Source organism: Melospiza georgiana, chromosome 3, assembly GCF_028018845.1.
Source record: "Melospiza georgiana isolate bMelGeo1 chromosome 3, bMelGeo1.pri, whole genome shotgun sequence".
In the NCBI taxonomy this organism is placed as follows: domain Eukaryota; kingdom Metazoa; phylum Chordata; class Aves; order Passeriformes; family Passerellidae; genus Melospiza; species Melospiza georgiana.
The window spans coordinates 16,961,371-16,981,150 of record NC_080432.1 but is presented as its reverse complement, the minus strand read 5'-3'; the positions used below and the strand labels follow the sequence as shown (position 1 = coordinate 16,981,150).

Genomic DNA, 19,780 nt, shown 5'->3' with positions numbered 1-19,780 from the left:
GGCCATACCCCTGTGTGCTCATGCAGCCCTGACAGTCATGATCTCAGACAGGAGGGCACACACACACACACACCCTGCCATAATGGTAACAGCATTAATTTATTAAAATTAATCCCGAAAAGTAACCATACAATAAATTTAAAAAAAATAGAATCTTGTAAAAAAAAAACTCAGGTGCCCTCACCCCACACCTCCAGCTGGCAGCACCCTGGGGTAGGGCTGGTTGGGAAGGGATGGGGACATGAAGAGGACAGCCTCAGCAGCAGGGCTGCAGGGGGACTGGAAAAGCTGCTGAGGCTGTGCTGCAGAGGGCAGGGCCAGCACAGCAGTGCAAGGCTGGCAGTGGGGCTGGCAAGGGTGGTACAGGGGTGGTGGGCCCTGCTCAGCACCTGCCCCTGCACAGAGCAGTCTGGCTGGCTGCAGCACTGGGGAACCTGCCTGGGTCCAGCCCAGCTGGGACCCTGGCTGGCTACAGGGCTGGCCTGGCAGGTGCATCTGTGGAGAGTGGGGCCCAGAGCCCATCCTGGGGCCCTGCTGGCTGGCTGGTGCCAACCCTTGTCCCAGGCTGCTGCTGGGGGACATGGGAGGCAGATGGCATGGTGTCCTGGCTGGTGTTGGAGGGTGCATGGACCCGGTCTCACTGGCCTCACCTTCACGGGTCTTGGCCCACAGGGTGCAGGTGCAGTATCCCCCCCCACTGAGCAGGCAGGGACTGGTCTGCAGGAGATGGGGACAAGAGCATGTCCATCTCCCTGTCTCCTGCAACCCACTGCAGCTCCATTCCAGGGATGCCCCAATGTCTCACACACTCTTCGAGTAGCCGAAGATGCCCACAGGGAGGTACTTGACGTGTGTTGGCCACTGTGCTGCCAGCTGGAAAAACTTCACATCGTTCCACTCCACCCCATCTATGGAGACTGAGAGGAGAGGCTGCAGTGAGGCACAGCCCTACCACAGCCAGCCTGTGCTGCCCCAGTACAGCCCCAAGGGGCTGGCACCTGCCCTCACCTCGTAACATGGTGTTCTGGTGCTTGGCTGTGCAGATGAGGCGTGTGATCCCTTCGATGACTTGGCTTTTGGGTTCCAAGTCTTTTTCTTTTGGTTTCTTGCTCAGGAACATCACTGGGGACCAAGGCCACACAGGACCAATGTTAGGATGTCCCCACCTGGCCCTAAGTGGGAGCCCCTGCCCCAGTGCATTGACTGAGCCCTGCTGGGCCACATCTCAGCCCTGCCCTCCTGCAGGCTCCCCCACCCTCTCCACAAAGCACTGTGGCCCCACAGGCAGAGAGCACCCAGAGTGGGCTTGGTTACCTTTCTTGTTTTTCTCCTTGGTGACCACGGTCATGGCCATGGTGCTGGGGGGCACCAGCTCCCCGGTGCTGGGGATGCGGCTGACCTGGAGCGAGCGGAAGTTGCTCTTGAGGGTGTTCTTGATACCCGTCTCCCTCTTGTCACCCTCCTTCTTCCTCTCCGGCCCTTGGGTTGTCCAGTAATCCACCTGCAGGCCCATCACCTCCACACCAGGGCTCGGAGACCTGGGCAACAGGGGCAGCACATGGAGCACACAGGTGGTGCCCCTGCTCCCCTGCCCCAGGCTGAGGGGGCCTGGTTTCCTTACCCAGCTCCCGAGAGGCTGCTGCAGACGGACGGAGAGGGAGGTGGGGTGCAGATGGTCTCCTTGCCATAGGGAACAGATATACTGGGGGTTGGTGTTGAGCTCAGCAGGGAGGGGGTGCAGACTGTGGCATCATCCGAGTCCACTGGGGAGGAAAAGCGTGGGTTTGAGGGTTTGGGAGACACAAAGAGCCTGTGGAAAAGAGAGCTAGGCATTGCCAGGGACTCACCGGAGGCACTGAAAGACTGCTCCACCAGGCCCACCTTCACCACCTGCAAAGAGAAACCAGAGGATACCCAGCATCAGCAGGACTGTGCACTGCACCTCTCCCCTCAGCCCCTGCTGGCCCCTCAACTCACTCACCCCCACAAAGGGGACAAACTTCTGGCAGGAGTCCTCGTCGGGGCTGCAGAAGGAAGAGAGTCTGGTCAGGGTCTGGGTGTGCTGAGCACCGACTGCCGTGTGACTGCTGACCTTGTGCCCAGGCAGCCCTGCACTGTAGGGCTCACTGCTGGCTCACACCCACTAGGACCATCTCCTCTGCCCTCCCTCCCATGAGGCCCCCTGTCCCCCACATGGCAGCACAGGGCACACTACACAAGGAGGCAAGGAGTTGTCCCCTCCAGTGCTGGGAAAGGGCTTGCATGCGGGAGGGCAGCCCTGCCCCTCTGTGGGGTCACGGCTCCTCTGCACAGCAAGAGGGACGGATGGACGCACATAGGGAAAGGCAGGGAGGGGCCAGGCAGCGGCACAGCAAGCACAAGCCAATACCTGATATAAAAATCAAAATAGAGACTTCTCTTCCTTGGGTGCCAGAAACCAAGAGAAGGGAGAGGTGAGAGTGCAGCTGGAACACGAGCATCAACCCCCGGACAGCACAGTACCAGCTTGCAGCCCCACCCAGCCCATCCCAGCCCTGGCCCCCACCACTGGGGCTGTCACAGTCACAGCTACTGGAGGGGCCAAGCACACCGGGAGGTGGCAGGGAATGGTGCTGAGGGACCCCAGCTTCCCTCAGCACCACGCTGCTCCTCACTGCAACGTAGGGCCTCACTCACACGTCCCGTGTCCCTCATTCCTGTCCTGGGCACGTCCCAGACCGGGGCTGCATGAGGGAGGACAGGCACCCTGGGGCCACACTCACCTTTTCTGCTTGTAGGTCAGCATGGCCTCAGAGATGGGCAGCTGGTGAGAGAGGCTGGCTCCGGCGATGAACTGGGCAACACGGCCTGCTATGTCCACAGTGTCTGCGGGCACAAAGAGCCATGAGGACCTCCATGGCAGCTGGGCTGTCCCTCAGGGCACTGCTGGTGCCAGCCTGCCCCGCTCCTCACCTGCAGTGGGAGGCTCAGCCCTGCTGAACAGCTCCCGCCACGCCGTGTCCAGGAAGAGAGTGCTGTATTTGTTATCCACCGAGGCCAGGTATTTGGCCAGAGGGTGAGAGCCTGCAGGGGAGAAGGGCAGTGTTGGCTGCAGGCAGGGGAGTCTGGGGAGGTGGGAGAGGACAGCCCTGCCCTGGGGCTGGGCTCCTCGTGGCTCTCACCCAGTGGCACGAGCAGGAAGCGAAGGTAGTTGAGCCAGTCAGATGTCTTGCTGGCCAGCTGCTCCACAAAGAAACGGAGGACAACGCTCAGGTAGCTCTGGTCCCCTGCCACCACCACCTTCACCGGGGGAGGCATATGGGAGTTACAGTTACAGCTGCCAAAGGGAGAGGAAAAGGAGACCCTGAGGGATGTGCAGTGGCTCAGCAGTGGGCCAGGGAACACAGTCTGCCAGGCCAGCTGACAAAAACCCACTGCTGAGAACATCCAGCTTGGTGTGCACTGCCATGGGCAAAAGCAGTACTGGGACCCTCCACTCTCTGCAGAGTGTAAACTGTCCACAACCCCCAGCGAACCCTGGGGAGCCAGGGCCATGCCCAGCCCCTCTCTGAAGCCATCCAGTGCCACCATGCTGAGCCCAAGCTGTACTCACAATCGCTGGATGCGGGAGACAGTGGTGTTGAAGGCTGCCTGGATGTCTGCCACGGAGCACGTGGATACAACCAACTGCTTGTGCGCCTGGAGCTGCTCACTCACGTACTGCCAAGGAGAGAGCTCAGGTTAAGGCACCCTGGAACGTGGCTGTGCTGGCCAGCACCAGCCCATGCCTGCCCTGAGCCCTGTACCCCCAGGTTACAGCTGGGATGCCGGTCCCGTCTGTGCCATGCAGGGAGGCTGAAACCACCACCAGGTGACTGACAGCAGCATCCTGAGCATCCCTGCTCCTCCCAGCTCTGCTCTAGGGGTCAGACAGCCCCTTGCTCCTGCTTTTGAGCACAGCAGTCACTGTTGTGGCACTGCCATGGCAAGGGCAAAACTGTCCCAAGAACCAGGCTGTATTCCTTGAAATAAGCAGTTTGGTCCAGGGACCGTCTGATTTAAGTTCTGCCATTCCACAGCAGGGCCCTGCTCTAGGCTCACTCTGCATCTACTCATTCCCTCTTCTTGCTCTCTCCCACTGTGGCACTCCAAAATCCTTCTGTCTCTTCAGGTGTCTGCATACAGTTCAATAGTGGTAAAATAAGCAGCCAAGATGGACAAGGAGGCTGATTTTGGGAGTGGGCACTGATCCTTTTTTCCCTATCCAGGACAAGTGAACAAGCCAAGAATGCATGGCCTGAATGAGTCAAGACATCACCACCTTTCACTAAGCCCTTTCTTCTGTCTCAAAATTTACCAGCACCCCTTTCTGGATGCCAGATGTAGCTGCAGCATCCTGAAGGGGTCTCACAGGTGTTTTATCTAACTGCATGTTTGCACACATGTGCATTTCCTTGCTCACCTTTAGAGCTCCAGCTATGGGGGAGGCAAGTGTTTGTCAGGGACTGGGCCTGTCCTCACACCCCACCCTGCTCTGATGATGGAGTCCATGCTCCCTGGGAGGTGACACTCTTCCATCTCTCAGTGGGAAATACCTCTGCTGCTTCCCAGGGCCTCATGCCCACAGAGGAAGGGAGCTCTTTCTCAGGGAATCCAACAAAGCTCTGACCCATGGGAGCCAGGAGCAAACAGTTAGGGCCTAAGGCACAGTCTGCTAGCCAGCCTTTCTGGGACTGATCATGTTGTGAGGATCCAGTGATGCTGTGTGATGGAGAAGACACACCTGACTCTTGTTTATGTGACTCAGCACCCTGTAATTGCACTGTCTCCCTGAAGGAAGGGCCACACTGGGGGAGAGGAGGGCACAGCTTGTTACAGTTTCCCTGGGATGCCCTGCTATGACTGGGAGAACCCACCCTGCTGACAGCTCCCATCACACCCACTCACCTGCCCCTGCCACTCAGCAACATTGACCAGCACGATGCTCTCGGGGAGCTGCTCGTCTGAGACCAGGATCTGGTTCAGCTGATCGTAAACAGACTTTCGAGGCACCTGGGACAGCAGCACCACAAAGGTTAACCAACCCCACTCAGCCACCCTGGACACCACCCAGGGCTGAAGGCCTGGCAGCTCTTGGATGAGAAACCTCCAAGTGGGCTCACCTGGGTGTTATGCCATGAGTCTGGAGAGCTCTCACTGTCCAGGCTGCTGGCACGGCCACCTTGTACCTTGGAGCTCTGCCTGTCCTTCACGGAGGTGCTGCGGGGACGCCACAGCTGCTTGCTCTCTGCCTTGCTGTGAAGGAGAAGCAGGAGAGGCAAAACTGTTGAGGAAATCCCATCTCCACTAACCCCATCTGAGATCAGGGAGCCAGTGTGAGCTTGCTCAGCCCTGGGAGGGGGCACACAGCTGCCTTACCTGGGGGACACGGCACTGGGGAGCTCGGTTTTGCTCCCAGAGCCCAGCTGGGGCAGTCTGTCCATGCTGCCCTCCCTCATGGCAGCCTCTGTGGGAGTCAGCCGGGAACAGGACTCGTCTGATGTCAGCTCCTGAGGGCCAACAGAGTCACTTCACACACCCTGCTCTCCTAGCACCAACAAGGAGCAGCCCTGCACCCATGGGTGCCCATCATCAGGAGAAGCCTGGTGGCCCTCCCAGAGAGCCAAGGCTGCAGGGTCCATGTCCTGCAAACCCTAACACTCCTTCAATTTTTGCTGCTCTCCAGCACAATCTACTCATCTTCCTAAGCACTGCTCCCAGCCTGGTGGGCACCCCTGGTACTCCAGAAAGCAAGCTGGGCTTTGAAAGAGCTCCACATCCCACAGCCTGGACTCACCACTGCAGGGACCTCCGTTCCTTGCTCCTCCTGCGATCGCTGTGCTCCTGGCTTCCGCTGCTCTGCCTCGTCCTGGGGGACAGGGAATGGGGTCAGAGCAGGATGGAGCACCCTGTGCAGGGCAGCTGCCAGTGAGTGACCCGTGCCTGGCCTCACAGAACACAAGCTCCCACAGGGGAGCCCCAGGGCATCTCTGGGAGCGGCCCCAGAGGATGTCCCCCATCGCTACCTGCCTGCCTGTGCTGGGAAGAAGAGGAGGAAAGAAGGAAAGGAGCAGCCCCAGGCAGGAGCTGTGGTCTCAGAGTGCTGTGGGGGTGCTGGGCTGGCTGGGGAGGGACAGGGGCAGGAGATGGTGGTGGAGGTGGAGGTGTAACTCACAGGGCTGCCCGACTCTTGATCCTGCCCTTTCTGGCTGTGCAGACTGCCGATCTCAGTCTGGGAACCAGAATGAGAGACTCCCTCAAAGAAACGCCTGCAGAGAAACAGACAGACGAACGGACGGACAGACAGACAGACGGGAGAGAAAAAGGCAGGAATAAGAGAGGAACAAAGTCACCATGACCCCAGCACACCCCCACCAGCCTGTCCCAAGCACAGAGCTCTGTGGAGAGGTCCTCAGTGGGACACAGGGCCTGACAGCCAGGTGTGTGGGTGATGCACAGCTGAGGAGCAGAGCTGTCAGCAGTGCCCTGTGACCTTGGGAGCTCAGGGCAGGGGCTCCTGGTGCCTTCTGCCTCAGGTGATCCCCTACCCCTGAAGGGCAGATGAGGAGCTGCCACTCTGCCCCAGCTCACTGGTATAGTCTCTGTTAACACCACAATTTCAGAGTGTCCCTAAACCTCTCTGCTTCCTCAGACTTCTGCTGCCTTCCCTTCTGCCTCCCCTTTTCCAGGGATTGCTCCTTGTCTCTGCCTGCTGCACACTTCCAAATGCAGCATTCTCCTTCCCCTTCCCAAGGCTCTGAAGGTCTCACTACTGCACACAGAATCACACCTCAGGTAGCACAATACATAAATTTGCCAAATTTTCGGTCTCTGGGCTGACATTTTGGTAGAGTTGCATAGTGCAGCTCCTAGTCCTCTTTTCAAGTCACCATAGTTCACACAGGAACATTCCTGGGGAAGCCAGGACAGTCTACACCACTACAGTGCAAGCTTCCACCTTTGCTTACCCTTTTTCCACACATGATTTCTTTGCCAAGGACCCCTTTCACAGCCTGTGGGCTGCTCCAAGACCACTCTTTAGGAAACAAGTGGAGTCTATCACTGGGATCTCACTTGCCAGTTTTCCCAGGACCTTCACAGCAACCAGAATCCACCTGCAATGTGTGACTTTGCTGCAGGAGATCAGAGCTAGCTTCCCTCTAAGCATTGTGTATGTGCTCATTAACTCCCAGGAAATATTTCTCCTGCAGATAGGGCCATGAGGTTGCAGGTTTGCAGGGATGGCCACTGAGGCATAAGATATAGAGAAGTTCTTCTGTTAGTACTCTATCAGAGTGGGTTTCCATTGTTTTCTACTTTTCTCACCAGGATTTACCTGCAGTTTCCTGCAGGATATCTCATCCTGCCTGCTCCTTTTATTTTCCTTCTAGCATGCTTCCTCATTTGTATACAGCACACTGTAGTGCCAGGGACAACAGTGTGTGTCAGGTTTTAGTGCTCCTGAAAGGACATTCCACCTCTGTAAATAAATGATGGCTCCTGCACAGAGCAGCTCTTCAGCAGCAGTGTTTACACACTGCTTGGGAAAAGTCAAGGCTTGATTTTCCCCTCACTGGCTCTGTGACCAGGTTGCTTCAGGTTTAGAGTCACAATAGTGCCCTGGTGGGACATTTTTTCCAGGCCACACACTGGTATATAAATTACATCTCCTTTTACCAACGTATTTCCTCTGTCTCTTCCCCTCCATCCTCTGCTACAAAATCTCAGGCATTGTCACCCCTCTGTGCAGTCATTACTCTACACTTGCCTTTCCCAGCCAGAAATTCAACCCATAGAGATTACATTAGTAACTTAAGAGTCAGACCAGAAAAACATGTAGGTTTTCTGATAGATCACCCCTCAACCAGCATCTCTTCCATACTCCTCTATACTGTCCCAAGTGACCCCACCAGAATGTGACATACCCCTCATGCCACTGGCATCACAAAGAGGTATATTCATTCCCTCCTTTTTCTAAGACACTGGATGTGTCTAGATTATATTATACTTCCTCTGGCTTTCAACACTCCATTTAAATCAGGCTGTCTCCCCCTTCCCCAAGCTGTGTTTGTTTGTGCCCTCTCTCACTTGCAATTCAGAAGCTTTCACCCCTCAAGGATATCACATTAAGCACAGAGCCCTTTTACAATTTCCTGCTCTGCAGTTTAATGCTCTCCTCCTACAGGCATGATTGAGATTTAGGTGAAGTCCTTCTGCACAGCCTCCTGTTCTAAATGAATTTAGCCTCCCTTGTCCCACCCATTTTCCAGTCATCTATGAAGATATTTGCTCATTCATTGAGGTCCTGTAACAGCCTCAGCTCCAGTTTTGCCCCAGTGAGGAGCAAACTGGAGCTGTGTGACCTCTGGCTGATCAAAAGGATCAGCTCTCAGCACCACTGGCCCAACCCAGGGCACCAGCCCCTTCCCACTGCTGCGGGCTGCACACCATCAGTGCCCTCCTTGCTTCACACAGATGTTTACAGTGTCCAGCAAGGCTGTCCATGACAAGAAATCCAACGTGAGGATCACCTCAAGTTTACAGGCTAGGCTGTGATTTACCCCCTGAGAAGGCTACATAGCACTTGGGAACCATGAAGTCTACATGAAACACCTTAGCAGGCAGCTTCCACATCTCCTTAGAAAAAATACAGTCCCAGAACTTTGTGAAGTATTCCCTTGTGAATTCAAGGGATACACATTCAGCACTGCCAGAACCTGAGGCACCAGAGACACTTTAGGATGTCCTTTCAGGAATAGCACCAAATACTCCAGGAAGAACTGTAATGGTGGGCACCAGCACAAACCAGCACTCACTCTGGAAAGCTGTTCCAGTGAGCAGATGTTTGCAAGCAGGCACTTGCAGAACCAGGGTGGAGGTCTGTCTTTACATTTAAATACTCTCAATAGACTTTTCTTACAGTTTCACACAGTCTATATACATAAACCACTATATGACCACAGAAAGACTCCTTTTTCTCCCACAGCACCTTTGTCTCCTTGGAGGAGAGACCATGTGAAACTCCTTTTGGAGTTCCAGCAGATAATTTAAGCAGCTTGCCCATGTGCCTGCTGCCTCCTTCACAATAACTTGTGGGTTTGTGTAAAATACAACTTCTATCATGCTTCTGTTTTTTCCCAAGTGGCCTATGGGTTCCAAAATGCAGCAGATTTAATTTCAGGTTGCCTGTGGTCTGCTATTCCTGCTAAGTACCTTCAGTGGGGATACCAACCAAATAATATTTTTAATCTATATATACATGGGAGGATTTTTTTGGTTTATTTTTTGGTTGGTTTTTTTTTACATGGCAGGGGGGTTAGCACTAGATGATCTCTCAGGTCCCTTCCAACCCAGGCCATTCTATGATCCTATAATCTATATATAAAACCATAGAAACAACAATGCCAAGTGAGCTTGGCTTGACTACAAGTGCACTATGATGCAGCCAAGTAGAAGACAACAAAAGACAACTTTTCACAAAAAGACAGCACAAGAGCACAAAAGCCATGAGCAGAGAGGCCAGGTGAGCACAGATGACATGGAGCAAAGCCTGGTTTCCCTGCAGGATCCCGGAGACCCCTGTGCTAAGTCAGCAGTTCTTGGCAGAGCAAGTCCCCAGTGCCTGGGGAATGGGGTGAGGAGCAGCACTGCTGGTTGCCAATCACATTTCCACACAGGGTGGGAACACAGCATGCACATCTCACAGGGACTGGCCCAAGCAGTCACAAAGGGCTCAAAAGACAGGCATGCTTCAGTGTGGAGAGCCCAGAGCACACCAGGATTGTTGGCAGAAAGATATGAGAGCTGGGAGCAGCTGGGGCTTAGATCAAATAGGGCTTTACCAGCAGATCAGTGTCAGATGCTGGGCTGGCAGAAAAATGAGACTAAATGTGAAGGAAATCAGATTTAATGGACAGTTTTAACTGAGGAGCCAGAAGTGCCAATAGCAGATGGCAATGGGAGTGGAGACAAGACAATGCCTGCATTAGCCCAAGCAGCAGAAAGGTGTTGGAGACCATTTCTCCAGGTCCCACAGGCTGTGCTGCTGGCCATGGACTCCCTGCCACCCTTACCTCAGGGTGGGCTTGGGTGTGCTGTGCACACTCTCATTGTCCTCCATCTCCGGGCCACTGTCACTGTTGTTGCACTCTTCCAGGCTGTCATAGAGCAAGCCCAGGTCTTCTTCCACCTCCTGGGTCTGGTCTACAGGGTCAGAGTCCAGGACCTGTGGGACCAAGCCCAGAGAGCAGTGAGGAGATATGGAGTTCCATGAACAAGCTGCCTGTCAGTCATGAGGCACACCATGGCACTGTTCCCAGCTCAGGGAGGCACATCCAGTGACATTGTCATTGGGCCAAAGGAGGGTGCCATGACATCCAGAGGAGTCTCAGACACCCATCACACTTGCTGGCAGTTAGGACACCTGGGAGGACCTTCACTGGCTGTGCACACACTTAGCCTGGGCTGTCAGCCAAGAGAAGCCATGCACAGGCTGATGTGAGCCTGCAGTCAGTCTAACTGGACAGGACTGGCCCTGCAATGCCAGCTCCTGGTGCAGAGTCAGCACTCTTCTTCCCTCTTTCCCCAACAGGAAGGTGCTTTTTGAATTGAGCACAAGGCCCAGAGCTGCTTTCCTGAGGCAGAAGGCTTTGGAAAAGCCATGTCCCAGTCTCTGCCATGTCTCACACCACATTTGGCACATCCCTGTGCTCACAAACCCTGTGCTCCCAGTGAGTGGGAACCTGCACTCTGACACCAACACATCTGCAGGTGACATTGCCAGATGGGGCAGCTTTCCTGCTTCTTACCTCTTCTGTCACTCTGAACCTCCTCAGCAAAGCCACAAATTTCTGCTTGAAGTTTGGTTGCTAAAACAAAAGAAAGGAAGAAAAAAAGATCAGCAAAACCATCAAACCACATTCCAAGCTAACATACAGGCCATGGTTATTCTCTCTGGACATGCTGTCCAGAGGTCCAAGGTCAGCTATGATTGCTCTCTCTCTCTCTAAATTTGCTATAGGACTTGGAACTACCTCTGAACTCCACAAGAAGCCACAGTCTGGGCATGAGGGAGGATGCAAGGATTCATACTTTCCCTGCTACAGGCTGAATTAGCACTTCATTTAAATCCTGTTTCTCCCCAGACCACCTGGTTGAACAATACTGCCTTCAAGCAAGAAAAGATGGGGAACAAACTCAGGAAGAAGGTGGCCAGGGATCTGCAGGGCTGAAGTCAACAGGGATGAGAAGTTTGGAGAGCAAGGGTCTGGCAGAGCAGCTCCTCCCTTCTGCAGACATGCAGAGGAGTGCTAATAGTTCAGCTTTCCTTGTGCCCACCCTCCTCTTCCTCAAGAAAGGAAGGAGACCATGTGACAGCAGCAAGTCAAAACTCTGTTGCACACAGATCACCACTGATACAAAGCCAGGCTGAACACAGTACAGACCATGAACTGGGATACAGCTCTGAGCAACAAGCTAGCTCATTAATGGCAAGAGTTTTGCTCCTTCTCAGAGCCAAGGGCCCTCTCCACTGCTCTGCACCAGCATCTCCCCTTCCCAACACCCCTCACTGCCTTCAGAGAGGGGAGAAAGTGAATCCCTTCCATCCCTTTGATCATGCTGTAAATGCTGATGTTACTCTGCCAATTGATGTGGTTCGGCTCATTTTCCTCCTGGATTTCTTGGTTTTCCTCAAGTCATCCTCTTCATCAAACAGATCCTGCAGGCAAAAAGTCACAGTACATTAGAACAACTGTGTTCATGGAGCAGCACCTCCTAAAATTTTCCTGACTCACATTTGCCCTCCATTTTGAAAAGTTTTGATTCACTCTGCTCCCAAAATCTTGTCTTTTTCTGCTACCTCTCTCTATGGATCTTCTCTCTCCTTAGCACTGTTCCCCTTCAGACATTCTTCCCCAGCATTTCTATCCCCAGGCCCCTTCAGAGAAGAATGTATCAGCAAGATAAGAGGAGACACAGCCTCCTCAGGACCCATTTGCTTCCCTGTTCTCCTGCTCTCCCCTCTCCAGAGTTAGCTCAGAGAGCACAGGAATCACAAAGAAACATTTTTTCCAGTGGTTAGCCTTAACAATATAACAATATGCACAACTCCCAGGGACATGGGCTCCTGCTGTATTAACCCAGCATGATGGGACAGGTAATCTGGAGGACCCTTGTGAGAGACTGAAATGATAATGGTGATAATGGTTAATGACTTGAACAAATGGCCATTTGTCATTAACCAAAAGCAGCAGGTGTGCTTTGCTGAAGCCCAGCAAACAGAAGGGGAGGAGGAGAATTTTTGGATGTGTGGTGGAGAAGCCTCTGATCTGCCTAGGAACAGCCCAGGTGCAGAGGGGTGAGTACCCATCACCAGAGATTGACCAGGACAAACCAACTTCAGTTTAGCAACAAGCTGGGTTTTGAGCCAGATAAAGGAAGAGGCCACAAGAGGCCCTGCTGGACAGGATAATGCTTTTCATCAGACCAATATCCTCCCTTACACAACTGGCTCAGGTGTAAAACTTCCTCCCCCATCTCCCCCTCCCTTAGGCCTGAAGGTATTCATCCCTTCTGATGTGGCATAACTGGCTCAACTACACTGAAGTGAGAGAGAACTCTCAAGTCTTAGAAGGTGCCAAACAATCAAAGGCCACCCCCCTACCCACCCCAAGCACCCCAGACTCATTCCTGAGGCCTTTCACCTGAGGACTGCACATAAACCACAGTGTTACATTAGACAGTGTAAAGGTCCCCACTCCAGTGGAGGTACCTGGGCATTCCCACCTAAACCTGAATGCACATTAACCACTGAACTCCCTGTTTGAGGCTTCCCCCAGCAAGACTACAACCATCACTTCAACCAAGCAATAATCAAATCTGAATCCCCAGCTGGTGATGTCTTCTCTCTCCACTATCTACTCTTATTGTTTCTTTACCTCTCTTTCTTTTTCTGTTATATTTTCTGAAGTGGTATCTTTACACTTTTATACCGTTGTATTACTATGGGTAATAATAACCAAAATGGCCACATAGCTCCTTCCCATTGCAACCAAGTTGTTCTGAAATAAACCTGTCATATAGATATATATTTATAAACACTGGTCATCCAGTGTTGCTTCACTCTGATCTGCCCCAATAACCTCAGTTACCCTCAGACCACAACAAGTCTGACCAGGGGTTTGTCCCTGTGCTTTATCAGCACACTTCCACAAGGTGTTCCATGGCCTTGAGTACAGCACAGCAAACAGCAGTGACACATCTCATCACAGGGCTGGGATGGCTCTGCCGCCTCTGATCATTTTCAGAACTACTTCTTCCTAAAATCCCTGTTCTCTCTCAGACAGTGAGGAGTCTCTGACCTGGTGTCACAGGGAGAAGGGAGAAAATCATGGTGCAAGATGGAGAGAGCTCAGCAGGGGTTTTCTGCTGCAGACCAGACAGCTCCAGAGACAGACAGATGAGCTCTATGGTTCTCCAAAGTCCCTTGCCTTACAATGGACTTGACAGCAGACCACTGCTGTCAACCTTCTTTTTGCTGTGAGGTATTACAGCTCTCAGCCTTCTGAAACAATGCCAAATGTTTACAGGGGGATGAGAGGGCTCAGGATGATGAAGAACCTGACTCTTGCCTCAGAAACAGGACCAGGCATAAAGAATCTTTGCCAGGCCTCCCTTACCTGACCCTGCACAGCATCATCACTGGCTTCCTGTTCTGAGGAGAAGCTGTCATCCTCTTCTTCAGAGTAGTTATCAATGTCTGGGGAGCGATCTGAAAGCAGACAGTGCAAGTGCCCCAGCTCAGCATGGTGCCTGTCATGGCTCCAGGGAAAGCACTGGCAGGCAGTGCTGGGGACACACTCTGTTACCCAAATGTGTCCCCAATGTCTGCCTGCAGCTCTGAGCACTGAACACACCTGAAGCTTTGATTTTAGGACCTGAGGGGACGTTCCCATCCTCATGGTCGATGGGCTGGCTGGACAGAGAGTAGATGCTGATTTCAGCCACTCGAATGTTCACGTCCTTCATGTTGCTGTGGAGGCCCAGGAGCTGCCCACCATCTGTTGGGTGCTGCATGACCTAGACAGACAGACAGACAAGCTCCATGACAGGGTGACACAATGGCAGCTGGCAGCCCACCCTCTCTGTATTACAGCCAGCCAACAAGCCAGAACTCTCACAGCAATGAGACCCTGCCCAGAGCTGGCACAGGAGGCCGTGTGGGACTGCCCCCTGCTCCCAGCACGCTGTACCTCAGCCATGTTGATGATTCCCACTGCCAGGGTCTTGTAGCCCAGGATGGTGCGGTTCTTGTACCTCTTCCTCCGCTGCAGCATGATCTGCAGCTTGTTGCCATCCCTCTTCAGGAAGTGTGGGTACTGGGCAAGGGAAGCACACAGAAAATGGCAGCATGAGGGCAAGGCTCAGCACGACACACAGGTAGAAAACTCTTCTTCAATGCTGATGTACAGCAGGATCTGACCTGCTGAGCTTTGAGGTGCCCCTCAAAGGCCACCTGCACCTACCCAGCATCCTCCAAACCCCAATGTCCAGCAAACAATCCCCGGAGCAATGGAGCAGCTGGCCAACCACAGCAGGCTCTTCCACAGAGGATGTGCCTTTCACACTTAGCCCCAAGGTTGTGCTTGCTGAAAAATGCCAGGTAAGGGAGTCCAGGGCACCAGGTACCTGCAGTGAGAAGGTCAGCTCCAGCTCGGTCTCCATCAGGCCCCCAGGTGGGAGGATGTATTCATTTGACCTCAGGACTCGCTTTGAACCCTGGAATGAGATTAACAGATACACACACTGAGCTCAACCACAGACTCCTCTGCCTCACACACACAAGACAATGGTGATCACAGTCCACAAGGAAAGAGAGAATGCCTTGACTCCGTTCTGTTCCACCTTGCAGAGCCACCTTTCACATGCCTATCAACACTCTGCAAAAGCCTGCAGCACCCCCTGAGCTGCCATTTGCCCCTTCTCCTTGCCCACCTGCCAGGGAGCACCTGCTCTTCACCTGCCCTGCCTAATCTGGCTCTCTGCACCTGCAGGGACACTCCCATGTGTCACAGACATCTTTCATGAAAAATCCTTTCTTTAGAATTTTTTCTCCTGAGAAGTTGAGAGGCCTCAGGAACAAAATGTAAACATTGATTATCTGCTGCTGTGGAATGCAGCAGGTGCATCTCTGATTGGCCCATGTTGGATGTTTCTAATTAATGGCCAATCACAGTGAGCTGGCTCAGACTCTCTGTCCGAGACACAAGTTTTGTTATCATTCCTTCTTTTTCTATCCTTAGCTGGCCTTCTGATGAAATCCTTTCTTCTATTCTTTTAGTATAGTTTTAATGTAATACATATCATAAAATAATAAATCAGCCTTCTGAAACACGGAGTCTGATCCTCAGACCCCTGTGAACACGGTCACACCAGGCTGTGGAGGGACAATCCAAGCCAGAGGGAGCCAGGCAGGGCAAAGGAAAGGGCCCCAATACCCTGCCTGGCCAGGTCCTGGAGACATCTCTCCCCCAAGCAGACAGGCCCAGTGCAGATCCCTGTCTAAGCACAGCAGCAGGATGGCTCTGCTGGATTAAGTCAGGATGTCCAGGAGAACAGGGGTCCCCCTGCTTGCTCAGCTGTGTCTCAGAAAACTCCATCCTAGTCTTCTCCTCAGGCAACAGTCTTTACATATAGAAATGGTTTTTACCAGAAGGGCAGGAACAGAGGCACTCTAACCATGTTCCCACTCCAACTCTTTCCTTTACCTCTGCTCTATCTCTACTATCTCTCTGTCTTGGTTTCTGACAGACACACGGAATGACTCAGGGGCAGAAAATTGCTGTCTGCATGCACCAGGTCCTCTTGGCTGCAGGGTGGCACAACCCACAGATCCTCCCAAAAGCTGCCTGCAATGCTGTTCCCAGAGACTGTGCCAGGAGCAAGGCTTTCCTGCAAAAGGTCTTCCTAAAACGGAAGAGAGGAGGTGGAGCTCATCCCCTTCACCATCTGTGAGCTTTCCTGGCCAAGAACACACTGACCCTTCCTGAACTCTTCTCTGATAACAGATCATAGGCAGTCACAATGACAGTGACCATTTACTTCAGCACATCCACCATTTGCTCTTTGTTGCAGAGCAATTAACCACCAAAGATTTATTCTTTCATCCAAACACAAGTAGAAGTGCAATTACTCTTCCTGAAGATGCTATTTCTGGGGAAGGACTGATGGCAAAGAAAAGGTGAAGATATCCTGAGTGGTGTGTTCAGGAAATGATGGTTTGCTTCATAAACATTGCTGTCCTGTGCCTCACTGTCATTTACCACTAAGGAATTACATACCCAGCCTCAATCCCAGGTGAATCCTATCCCTCAGTGAAATGCCAGTGCACACCCAGGTAGAATTGCATGGACTGGGACATAGTGCAGTGCAAGGACAAGGACATAGAAATACTGAGGATTCTCCATCCTTTGAGAAATTCAAACCTCAACTGGACATGGCACTGAACACTTGATGTAGCTCAGCTGTTCTGTAACTTGAGTGATGTCAGGTAAAACCAATTTCTCTGCAGAACAGTTGAGTATCTCTATGAATACTACAGAAAAACTTAATATCAGACTGTTACAGTGAAAATGGATGACAGAGTGTCAAGGAAGGGAAAAGCAATAGGGACAAGAGGTGGTCATAGGTTTTTACTGCCTAAGAACTGAAAACATACAGGAGCTTTCACTACAATACACAGGTCTGGTTTGCAAGGTACAACCCCAAATTTCAGGTGTAAATCTGTCCTGGTTGGTATGGTTTATAAAAGGGTTGAGGCTAGAGCAGCACACCACATCTGGAAAAGGAGAGAACTAATACTGGTGCTGGACTAGGCAGACAGCAAAACACCAGAATTCAAGTTGAATGCACATTTTGGGAGAGAACAATCCATTAATAAACAAATTTAGGGTTTAGCTAGGATTGCTCAGGCAGGAGTGAGAAACACTACAAGTCATTACAAACAGGTAATGACTGAGGCATAAACTGCATAGCAAGAAAGACCAAAAAAGCCCAAGTTCCTTCAGGCAGCAGGGTTGGGGCAGCAGGCAGGCCTGGCAGAGGCAAACAACCTTTTTAGCCTGGCCTAGATCACAGCACACTCTCTTGTCTCCTACATAGTGACTGCCAATATCATCTCTCTACAACAATACCAAGGCTTGAACCTGAGTCACCAGCTATATCCTGCAGGCAGATGCAGGGAGATCTGCATCCACAGCACCTGTCACAGGAGCTGGAAGTTCTGGGAGTGCTGGGGTTTGTTTTCTTCTTTTTCTTTGACTGTTTCCTCTATTCATGGCTCAAGACAGGGTGTTTGTGAGCCTCAGTCTCTCTGCTGACAGGGAATACTGTGTTTCCCTCCATGCCATAATCAGTTGCAATACCAAGGCAGGTATCTGCAGCTGTATGGAGCTGAGCCAGCACATCCAAATCTCTTAGTGTCACACTGAGCAAATACAGAAGGAAATGCTCTGTGATGGCTCCAGTCTGTTAAAACAAATAACAAGGGACAAAGGTTTAAAAAAACCACTCAAGTGAATGAGAGCAAATCCCCTTTTTCACAGTAGTTCAGGCTTTATCTCACTCAAATCCATGGAACATTATATATTCAAATCACCTCTGGGAAACGGGTAAGTTCTGTAGACATAGAAAGTTCCCCTTGACTGTGGTATTTCCAGATGAAGGAGCAGGTAGCAGCACATGGCACCCTGGGAGGCTGTCTTTTAAGACAAGAAGGGAGCTGTGAGAAGAAGATCAGGAGTTCTGGACAGGCTTTACACTGTCCTTTGGGTCATGCACATTTTTTAAGCAGGCTGTCTCCAGCACAGGAGCTCTTGCCTGGGTGGCAGCTCCATTCAGGCAGGGTCAGAGCTTTATTTCCATGCAATCTGCCCTTCAGAGCAGCAACTTCCTGACCCCAACAGAACTACTACTGAAGTGAGAGAAATACAGCTTCCCTTTCCTCTAGTCCCCAGCTTCCCCCTTGGGAATTTGCAGGTCCTTTATAAATTCTGTGCATCAGCTGTTTCCATCCAAAAGATGGAATGCTCCCTGGAAAGCCTTCAAACAGTTTCTTAATGTGACTCATCTGTTACCTAGGAGAGGAGCAGGAGGGATGGATCCATCTGAGGCCACTCTGTAGGCACGCTGTGCTGGAGCTGCCCACAGCCTCCATCTGCCTTCCAGCAGCCCCAAACCCTGCCAAGGCAGCTGGCCAGGCAGGTGGAAAGCAGCCTAGGGAGGCACACAAGCTCAGCCCACTCCCACAAGGAATGCTGAGCCATGGGGTAATGTAGGTAAAAGCATTCTCCTTGTTCTCTTCAGCTTTGCAGGAAGCCACAGCTACATGACCATGCAGAGAGGAGGTGCCCATGTTTAAATTCAATCCTGGATGCAGCCTCCATTCCCTAACAGGAAAATAAGCCCTGCAGCAAGAAGGCTTTGTGGCTTCAAACTGCTGAGGCCTATTAATTTCTTTTGCCATCAAGGTGCAAGATCGGCCTGTGGCAGGGATGGGGATGGTCTGAGAGAGCTGGAGTCCCACACTGTACTGTCTCCTCCCCAGTCCCACATTTGCAGCCTGTGAGGGCTGTAGCTGAGGACATGCACACTCAGCACAAGTGGGCTGCACAAGAACCCAAGGCTCCCCAGTGCAGAGAAGCACATTCAGCTTGGGCTGACTGTGCAGGAGAGAAGTCAGGGACCACTCCAGCTCTCACAGTCAAGTAGGACCCACAGCTCCCAGCTGGCTGCCAGCCCCCCAGTCCTGTGCTGCTGTCAGCTGTGGCCCAGCCAGGCAGCTCTCTGTTCTCAGGCTGGTTCCTTGCTAAAGCCTGCTCCAAAAGGGCACAGGTCTCAGGGGTTCCAGGGCTTTCAGCTCTCCTGAATGACACCATACATACAGCGATGGAAATGCCACAAAGTGGGACACTGACCAACAGTGTGTGGACCACAGCCTCTCCTACTGTCCTCACTCCCTGCCCCAGGCTTCACACATTTTGCCTTCAGTTTCTTCCGTGAGAGTGAATCAGGTCTGCCATGAAGGCAACTCCAGCTCTCAGAGCTCCACTAATACTGCAGCTTCCAGCATTAATCCAGGATTTAGATCCTAATGTGTGCAGCACAGAGAGCTCTGTGGGAGCACAAAGCTGCTGAGCTGCCGACCCACGGTGCTTTCAGCGGGATCAGCTGCTGTCGTGCCAGCTGACAAGAACGATGGAAGGACACCAGCACCCTAGCTGGGTCAGGGAAGCTGTGGCCAGGACAGCATGCTCAAGATGCATTTTGCTTCCATGCTGTCCTTTGGCAGGTGAAAAGGATGTGCCTGCACCCCCAGGAGCACATCTCTCCACCACAAGCAGCAGAGAGGGTGGAGGGATCGCACATATCAGGATGGTGGTAAATTCCTGTCCCCTTGGTGACAAAGATCCTCTCCCCTCCCTTCTGCCTGGTTCACAGTAGAGGCCTAGGCCTAGCAGGGATGCACAGGGAAAGGGAAGGGATATTAGAGATCAGACAGGGTACAAATATCAGCAGAACACCATGCACAGAGATGCTGATCCCTTGCACCATTCCCTTCCCACCCTTCATTCCCCAGGGAGTGATCTGGATGGAAGGCACTGCTGGAAACCATCCAGCACTGACCCTCTCTTAAAGGGTAGGGAACAGTGGGATGACAAACTCCAACCAGCAATTTGAGAGGAGGGCCTTGGCAGAGGCAGGC

The 19,780-nt window shown here is 52.4% G+C and overlaps 1 protein-coding gene across 2 annotated transcripts in view; it reads right to left on the bottom strand.

The window, feature by feature from the left end:
• Window positions 1-80: 80 nt before the first annotated feature.
• The window catches only part of LOC131080897 (phosphofurin acidic cluster sorting protein 1-like), a 55,031-nt gene continuing 35,331 nt past the window's right edge, over window positions 81-19,780 (bottom strand). The window contains exons 3-25 of one of the 2 annotated variants that reach the window (XM_058019543.1): window positions 14,707-14,796; window positions 14,271-14,396; window positions 13,935-14,097; window positions 13,698-13,789; window positions 11,657-11,737; window positions 10,827-10,886; window positions 10,092-10,243; window positions 6,194-6,287; window positions 5,816-5,887; window positions 5,398-5,528; window positions 5,142-5,274; window positions 4,927-5,031; window positions 3,593-3,699; window positions 3,162-3,316; window positions 2,953-3,063; window positions 2,763-2,865; window positions 2,390-2,422; window positions 1,982-2,024; window positions 1,848-1,890; window positions 1,622-1,763; window positions 1,315-1,538; window positions 1,009-1,122; window positions 81-917 (exon numbers count right to left, since the gene is read on the bottom strand). In XM_058019543.1, the coding sequence (XP_057875526.1) occupies window positions 802-917; window positions 1,009-1,122; window positions 1,315-1,538; window positions 1,622-1,763; window positions 1,848-1,890; window positions 1,982-2,024; window positions 2,390-2,422; window positions 2,763-2,865; window positions 2,953-3,063; window positions 3,162-3,316; window positions 3,593-3,699; window positions 4,927-5,031; window positions 5,142-5,274; window positions 5,398-5,528; window positions 5,816-5,887; window positions 6,194-6,287; window positions 10,092-10,243; window positions 10,827-10,886; window positions 11,657-11,737; window positions 13,698-13,789; window positions 13,935-14,097; window positions 14,271-14,396; window positions 14,707-14,796 (2,490 nt within the window). In that variant the 3' untranslated portion in view covers window positions 81-801. The remainder of the gene's footprint in view (window positions 918-1,008; window positions 1,123-1,314; window positions 1,539-1,621; window positions 1,764-1,847; window positions 1,891-1,981; window positions 2,025-2,389; window positions 2,423-2,762; window positions 2,866-2,952; window positions 3,064-3,161; window positions 3,317-3,592; window positions 3,700-4,926; window positions 5,032-5,141; window positions 5,275-5,397; window positions 5,529-5,815; window positions 5,888-6,193; window positions 6,288-10,091; window positions 10,244-10,826; window positions 10,887-11,656; window positions 11,738-13,697; window positions 13,790-13,934; window positions 14,098-14,270; window positions 14,397-14,706; window positions 14,797-19,780) is intronic. The other variant, XM_058019544.1, reaches the window with a different exon arrangement.